The sequence below is a fragment of the Macaca mulatta genome, chromosome X (genome assembly GCF_049350105.2).
Source record: "Macaca mulatta isolate MMU2019108-1 chromosome X, T2T-MMU8v2.0, whole genome shotgun sequence".
Taxonomy (NCBI): Eukaryota; Metazoa; Chordata; class Mammalia; order Primates; family Cercopithecidae; genus Macaca; species Macaca mulatta.
In genome coordinates, this window is record NC_133426.1 from 89874076 (window position 1) to 89882567 (window position 8492).

Here is an 8492-nt window from a genome sequence, read left to right on the forward strand (position 1 = left end):
GCAAATTCAAGCTTGATGGGGATTGGGGAAGTGGGGGCGGTACTTGATGCCAAACATCCCGCCATTTCTCCCTCTGAATTTCCTGGGCACATTAAATGCGGGGCCGGTGAGGAGGGTGGGGGAGCGGTGAATGTTAAAAACAATTTTCCTAGGGGACAGCATCGGACACAGGGTCACGAACGTTTTCCTGTATACCTATTGGTAGTGGGTCTGCATAGTGTTTGGGGGAAGTGTGAAGGCTGCCCGCTTCAGCAAGCAGAACCTTTGACAGAAGTTGTGGGATCTGTGATGGGAGCTGATATGAAGCAGTAAGAAAGCAAGGTTTCCAATTGACCAGCTAGATTGGGAAGTAAACTTCGAAATAACTGAATATTGTCAGTATCACATTAGATTTTACTTTCCCAGAATAATTCAGTTCTTCGTGACCTAAAAAAAAATTTCAGAAAAATTGAAAGAACAGGACATCTTTTAGAAGCTTTCAGATCTTGATATCGAGGTCCTTAATACAATGAAATAAACTGAAATGTTCTTACTGGAATCACTGATTTCAACTTTATTGGTTTTGGGTTCAATCAAAGACGTTACTTTGCTCAAAGTTTGTAGCGACGTTTTGTTTTGCAGTCCTAGGCACACAACTAGCCGGCCCAGACCGCCGAGTGAGTCTGAAAAATCCCTGTTCACTGCGATCAAAATGACATTTAAACTTGTTTTACTTTTTCTTTATTTAATCTAAATAATCAAAAAGGAGTTCTACAACCTTAATTTTCCACCTCACTCCCTAACTGCCCCCCCACCCCCACCCCCACAGTACATCCCTCACATCTTTTCCCCATCAACATAAACCCCGGGGTGGGGGAGTGGTAATCAAATGTACGGCCGCCACTCTGCGCTAGGCAGCCAATGGGGCTGAAAGATTGATTCACTTCCTGCTTGGGTCTCATTGAAACTCCGGAGCTTCACCAGCCTAATTTGGAAAGCTAGCCCGACCTCCCGCACCGCTATTGGCCGGGCTTACTCCTGGCCAGGCCGAGACGCGCTGCGATTGGCCGTAGTGGGTGCCGGTAACCCGTGCTAGCGTCTTTGGCTCCCCCGCACCGTAGATGTCAAAGGCTGAAGCTGCTCCCTTTGCCACATTATAACTAGTAGGGGATCCTCACCGACCATGGCCACAGCTGCCTCGAATCCCTACAGCATTCTCAGTTCCACCTCCCTAGTCCATGCGGACTCTGCGGGCATGCAGCAGGGGAGTCCTTTCCGCAACCCTCAGAAACTTCTCCAAAGTGATTACTTGCAGGGAGTTCCCAGCAATGGGCATCCCCTGGGGCATCACTGGGTGACCAGTCTGAGCGACGGGGGCCCATGGTCCTCTACCCTGGCCGCCAGCCCCCTGGACCAGCAGGACGTGAAGCCCGGGCGCGAAGACCTGCAACTGGGTGCGATCATCCATCACCGCTCGCCACACGTAGCCCACCACTCACCGCACACTAACCACCCCAACGCCTGGGGGGCGAGCCCGGCACCGAACCCGTCTATCACGTCGAGCGGCCAACCCCTCAACGTGTACTCGCAGCCTGGCTTCACCGTGAGTGGCATGCTGGAACACGGGGGACTCACCCCACCTCCAGCTGCCGCCTCTGCACAGAGCCTGCACCCGGTGCTCCGAGAGCCCCCGGACCACGGCGAACTGGGCTCGCACCATTGCCAGGATCACTCCGACGAAGAGACGCCAACCTCTGATGAGTTGGAACAGTTCGCCAAACAATTCAAACAAAGAAGAATCAAGTTGGGCTTCACGCAGGCCGACGTGGGGTTGGCGCTGGGCACACTGTATGGTAACGTGTTCTCGCAGACCACCATCTGCAGGTTCGAGGCCTTGCAGTTGAGCTTCAAAAATATGTGCAAGCTGAAGCCCCTGCTGAACAAGTGGCTGGAGGAGGCTGATTCGTCCACAGGGAGCCCGACCAGCATTGACAAGATCGCTGCACAGGGCCGCAAGCGCAAGAAGAGGACCTCCATCGAGGTGAGTGTCAAGGGCGTACTGGAGACGCATTTCCTCAAGTGTCCCAAGCCTGCCGCGCAGGAGATCTCCTCGCTGGCAGACAGCCTCCAGTTGGAGAAAGAAGTGGTGCGTGTCTGGTTCTGTAATCGAAGACAAAAAGAGAAAAGAATGACTCCGCCAGGGGATCAGCAGCCACATGAGGTTTATTCGCACACCGTGAAAACAGACACGTCTTGCCATGATCTCTGACTGGAGGAAGCGAGGAGGCGGCCGGCCGCACTGGGAGCAGCGCGGATTTCTCTTTCTCTCTCACTCTCTTCCTTTCATTCTAGCATTCTTTATTATTTCTCTCTCTCTCTCTCTCTCTCTCTCTCTCTCGTTCACTCGTTCTCTCGTACTCTCTCTTTCCCCTCCTTTCCTTTTTCTTTCCTTTCCCCTTTCTTTTTCTTTCCCTTCTTCTTCCTTTTCCTTTCCTTTCCTCTTCTTTCATTTCATTTTCTTTCCTTTCCCCATTCTCTTCCCTTTCATCCCTTTCCTTTCCTTTCCTTTCCTTTCCTCTCCTTTCTTTTCCTCTCCTCTCCTCTCCTCTCCTCTCCTCTCCTCTCCTCTCCTCTCCTCTCCTCTCCTCTCCTCTCTCTCCTCTCCTCTCCTCTCCTTTTCCTAAGAGGTTCTAACTTCTGTTGACAAAGGAAACACATACTCTCGCATTCAGGCTTCTCAATGCTGATACACATTTATATTAAGCAGTCCAAGCTGGGATCTCATATTCCTGGCTCCCCGGGCAACAGTTCCCTTTAGCCTTTTCTGCTGATCAATATATATTGTTTACTCAGAGTAAGGTTTGTTTGGTCGCTCCTCTCTAGGAAGAACAAGGAGTGGGATAACGTGGGGGCGGGGTGGGGCGGGGGAGGGATTGGGAAGACAGATGTGTGCCTCTGAATAACCTTTCAGCGCCTTGGTTATAGCAGCTGTATTTCAGGTGAAATTTGTTTTACAATAGACTAGTTTTGCATTTTAAAAAACTTCTATAGCGTTTCTAAATGTCTGAGGTGTTTTACTACAATCTGTACACAATATTTGTGAGATAATTTGTATCTAATCGACCACTCCATGTTATTATTGCTATTATTATTACTACTTCGTTGAGCTGATGGCTTTTTAATTGCTTAGAAAAGGGAGGAGATGAATGGGAATAGGCGGGGAGAGAGATGCCTATCTACTCACCCCCCTTTCCAAATCTGTATGAGGAGGAGAATACAACGAAGAAAGTTGTTGATGATGATATTGGTTATATATTTTTTTCCGGGGTGGAGTGCCTGGGAAGGGCAGAATAGAGAAGCCTATTAGGTTTGTAAACTAGTGCGAAGTAGCAGCGGCGATTTCGCAGCTTTCTGCCCTCCCTCCTGGAAGTGTGGAGTCCCCGCAGGCTACCACAGCACAGATCCAGGTATCTGAGAAGGATTCCACCGCAACGCTGGGCCAAAGAGGTGGCCTGACAGTCTGGGAGGACTCCGCACCCACCGGAGTCCTGGATTCCTGCGCGAAGAAATCCAGGCCCCCAGCTTCGCTAGGGCGACCTCCCGCGCGACCTCACTTCGGCCCTACTAGAGGAAAGACTGCCTTCACACGCGATTACTTTCACTGGAGATCACGACCCGGAGACACTGGCGACTGGGCCAGCGCCTCCCATTTCGGTTCACCTCTAGTTCACCACCCCTTCTGAGTGAGAAACCCTCAGGGAGGGGTGGTGAGGGAGTGGGGGATAGGCATTCTCTGCTCAGTGCAGAACGACAATGAAATGATTGGCAAAGGTCACAGGGATTCTGGTCCATCCGCGTACCACCTCTCCCCCCATGTATATACCACTGTCTGTGAGTGGGCTCGTGGGGAGCTGTCTCGGCGTTTCTGATAAGCACAGCTGGTGGAAGCCCACAGCGACGATCCAGCGAGCTAGCGAGCGCCCGGGAGGCTGGGTTCCTGCTTTTTAAAAAATATATATATATATATATTTTTAAATCTCTGAGTGTATGTGTCTCTGTGCGTGTGTGTGTGCGCGTGCAAACGTGTGTGTGTAGATAGCTGTGTGTATCGTGTTACTATGTACAAAAACAAAAAGTACAAAAAAAAAAATCTCGCTAGGCTGTGTAGAGATCCCAAAAATATGCAGTTGCTGTGGCTTTATTGCTAGCTAGTATCCACACGCCAGGTCCACAGGCGAACCTCATTCCCAAGGAGCACACACGTGTGAGGCCGGCCAAGCACCCAACACCCAGCCGCCGCCGGCCAGACCTGGCTGGGGGCGCTGCACGCCACTGCTGGCCGCCTAGTCCGGCCTTTAGGCGCAGCTGCTGTAGACAAAGCTTCAAACTACCTAAGGACCAGAAAGCCCGGGTCCGTTGTCGAGGATGTGTTAGTATGAGTTGTCAGGCCTCTGGTCCACCACACTGTGTCTCCCTCAGCTGCAGGTCTAAGAGCATGTGTTAATTCAAATCCCGGACCCTTTTACTTTTTTTGTCAAGTCTCTGCATTCTGGTGGTAATTATGTTTAGTTTTGGGATTTTTTCCCCCCCACATTGAGTTCATGTTTTACAACTGTTGGGAGTTTTTTGTTTGTTTCGATTTTTTTTCTTTGCAGTTAATTGCTATGGTTCGAACCTGAGTTAACCCAAATACTTCTGCCGACTTTATAACTGTACAGTTTTGTATATTAAACGTTTTTGAAGTTATTAATTTAAAGAAGATCGTTTAGTTTATTCATTTAGTAACTGATGTATAATAAACGCTATTTTCATTAAGAGTTGCTTTTTCAACTATTTTATTCAAATTGCCTATTGCAGTTGCCAACAATTATTTATTTTCAATAAATTCTTCATTGTGTTTAAAAGGAAATTCTTTCACAGATAAGTTGGATGTCAAAAAGAAAACAATTTGCTGTAATGTTTGATGTGAAGTTTTAGTCAAGGGGTTTATATTGACGCAATATTTTATTGTTGTAAAAGATTAAAAAGGTTTAAATAAAACATTTTTCCAAAAAAAAAAAAGTTTTCTTCTCCTGTCCTTATTGTGTGCTGTGTGAGGTGGAGCATTTAAACAGAGGCACATTCCCGGTGAACAGCGCTTCTGCTTTGCTTCAGCTTATAAATCATTAGTCATTGTTTTGATTCTTGATTCCCTTCCTCTGACTTTCGGCCTTTCAGCTCAGCTCTGAAATACACCGGCACACACTGGCATGGCCTATTCTGGAGCCCACGCTCACGCAAAGCACAGCACAAATTGTGGGAACTCGCATAGGGAAGGCTCGAGGTGGGTTTTATTTTAGGAAGTGCAACCTGACTAATGTTCTCCGAAAAGGGAATCTCTCTCTCTCTCTCTCTCTCTCTCTCTCTCTCTCTCTCTCTCTCTCGCACGCTGGCTCGCTCTCTCTCGCTCTCTATCTCTCTCTCTGCCAGTGGACAGACCTTTCTTCAAACCTGCCCCTCCTGAAACTGTACTCAGATCTTCTATAAGGCTTTCATTTCGCCTCACTGCATCCATCCTTCTTCTTCCTCTGTATTCTGCTAGGTTCCCTTTTGCTACCTGATCCCTCACTCCCCTGAGGAGGGATGGGATGATGATTAGGAGAAACACTTTCCCTCTTAAGGTTCTTCCTGGGCCCAGAAACCCAGGTAAACTGTTTTTCCCAGTAATGCTGAACTCTGTCCATTCTTATCTGAGTATGGGGGAAAGGAAAACATAGTACAAGGAGACATTTTGGGGGTGGAAGTTTGATTGCACTCTTCTTCCCACTCCCATACACAATTTCATTTGTCTTATTTTATTTCACAAGACCCTCCATCAACTAAGTGACTGTTACCTGTAGTGATAGTTGAGGAGTAAATTACCAAATCTGAACCAGTTCTGTTTTAAGGTTTTGTATGTACAGGCATGCCTTATTCAACTTTTTTTGGTAGATGCATATGAAGCAATGAGCAGGACATTTAATGATAATTTCCCAGCAGTAAACCCCCCTCAATTCATAGTCTGAAGTAGATGTTTTTGTTAGACAACCCAAAATGATTTAATCATTTGAATAGGTAATGATTACAGCATATGATGTCTTGTATTTTTCAAATTGCCTAATAATTTACAGCTCCATGGTGCACCACATACAAGATTGTTGTGTATGAAATATGCCGCATGCTGTGTATATAGTCATGGGTATGTCACTCTTTATAAATAATATTTATTCTATACAGGTATATATACAAGCACAAAACCCATAGTTTTAAGCCTCTTGGTTCTCTTTCAAAAGTTCATACCAACTAACGTCCTTCTCTTTCTGTATCCTATAAAAATTAGAATTGATTAAAAAGTTATAGATTTTCTCACAAAACTACACAAATATCAACTTTCAGTGTATCCTGAACTCTTTAATGGAGGCCTATGTAGACATTTCAGGAGGTACAAAAATATATATACACATTTATCATGATAATCAGTGCTTTTACTAATATACATTACTCATATATTTTATATGTATTATCAGATTTATTTTCTTTACTGTTCCTTTTCTTTCTCCTGAAATATGATCAAGTCCTAATTGGTTTTTCTGATCAACATTTTTGCAACATGAACATATTTTCATTAAAAATCAGGAGGTGTTGGTGTTTCTGCCTGGGGCTTCCTTTATTTTGAGTTGCTGCTAATCCTGCTTCAAACCAAGGCCTTTGTAAAAAAAAAAAGAAAAAAAGAAAAAAAAAGTGGTTTTATCTTCAGTTTTTCTCAGGCCTTCACAACAGTAGCTCTCTTTCTCATGAAATAAGAATTGGTAGGTTCCAAAGAACAACAACAGTAAATCATATCTAATGGGGTAAAAGCAAGAAAGTTCCATCTCCTTCACCAGATCCGAACAATAGAAACTGCAGAGGTTGTGGAGGGAGGTAGGATGTGAAAAGAGTGAATATACAGGTGTTACAGATGTGTAAACAAAGTCAAATATGCAAATCAACTATATATATGCATATAAACATACCTTGGTTGTCTAAATGGCTATGGCTGTCTGCATGCGTAACAAAAGGGAAATAGATTACTAAAATCAAGCATTTATATTTCCAACAATAAAATAAGAAAATGAATATTATCCCTGGAAATTGGTTTCTTACATTTAAAAGAAAAGGGTAAGGGAAAATATTGCTTAAATTAGTATATGAGCTGTGCTTCTCTTTAATAAAATCAAAGACTATTCCCTTGGAAGTATTTAGCATTCAAATATTTCTCTTGCTCCCAAATCAGGCTGCTGTTGTTGTATTAATTGCCTGTAGGCTAAAAGTAGAAACATACATTTCTGGTTTTATTTAAAAAAATTTTTTTGGCAGGGGCAGGGAATTGGGGAGGAGAAGAAAGAGGAGAATGGAGAAGTAGAAAATGGTTACAGGTTAAACAGTTCAGTTTTCCAAAGAGAATAACGTATTTTCCCACCTGTCAGATCTTTTTAAAGACACATATGCAACCTCAGAATTGTGGAATTTTTTTCTGTGACTAAGTACTTAAAACTCCAAACATGTGACCCTTTCAAAAAAAAAGTCTTGAAAGGAATAAAAAGTAACAATGCAGCACAGTGCCATTAGAATTGAGTGTCAGTCACACTCTTCCATTCTGTAAAATAGAAGAGTAGACATTCTATATACATGCCCCTGATAGTAGTTTTAAAATAGTAATCCCCCAGCTTATTCAATTACTGATATTGGTTTTTAAAGCATTAAGAAGAGTGAATATAAAATATATTTGAAACCAATTAAGACTTTTTTCTAATAAGATGAAATATAAAAGCACCTTTTCTTAAGAGCACTGCTGGTGCAGCATTTCCCAAATTAGGGGATTAGGTTAAAAGAATATAGTCTTGAAAACAAAATTTAGTTAACTTCTGCAATCTCTAAGAAGGGAGAGAGACAAGAATTTAGACTCTGTTCCCGTAAACCAAATCCACAAAATTAAACACTTGTGCATTCCAGTAAAAAATGCATTGCCTCACTATGCTTTCTTTCATCAACATGAGAATAGAACTACACCTATTCACACTTCACACATTATTTAATTAACTAGATAGAATACTGGATTCTCTTTACAACACTATTTGTTATCAGGAGGATTTGGTATAAGGTTCATCTTATATGGCTTCCAAGGAGGGTGTTTATTCAACTACCAAAAGGGCCTTATTATGAAGTGCACTCATCCTTGAAGGGAGGGAATCTAGGGACAGCTTGCTTTCGGCTGAAATTCTACAGTATTTAATACAAGTATATTGTGTAGACGCAGCCACAAATGCATTCCTTCTCCTTCCCCTCAAACCCTACTTCCTCACCCCTGCACTTGCACACAGACACAATGTTTTAACAGAAAGCAGACTGTCCCTCAAAGACCAAAAAGGAAGAGATCAACTCATTGACCAATTTATTAAGTTTGTCTTTTCATCTGTCTTCCTAGTCAAGCTGTGTCCACACAATTCTGGTGCAGT

The 8492-nt window shown here is 43.9% G+C and overlaps 1 protein-coding gene across 1 annotated transcript; it reads left to right on the forward strand.

Annotated features, from left to right (window-relative positions):
* Nucleotides 1-1098: 1098 nt before the first annotated feature.
* POU3F4 (POU class 3 homeobox 4) lies at nt 1099-2248 on the forward strand. The gene has a single exon (NM_001194259.1). It carries the CDS (start codon nt 1163-1165, stop codon nt 2246-2248), a length of 1086 nt encoding a protein of 361 aa, NP_001181188.1. The 5' UTR covers nt 1099-1162.
* The last annotated feature ends 6244 nt before the right edge of the window (nt 2249-8492 follow it).

Excerpts from the sequence above, each read along its gene's own strand:
- POU3F4 (NM_001194259.1), top strand. The coding sequence starts at position 1,163 with ATGGCCACAGCTGCCTCGAATCCCTACAGCATTCTCAGTTCCACCTCC.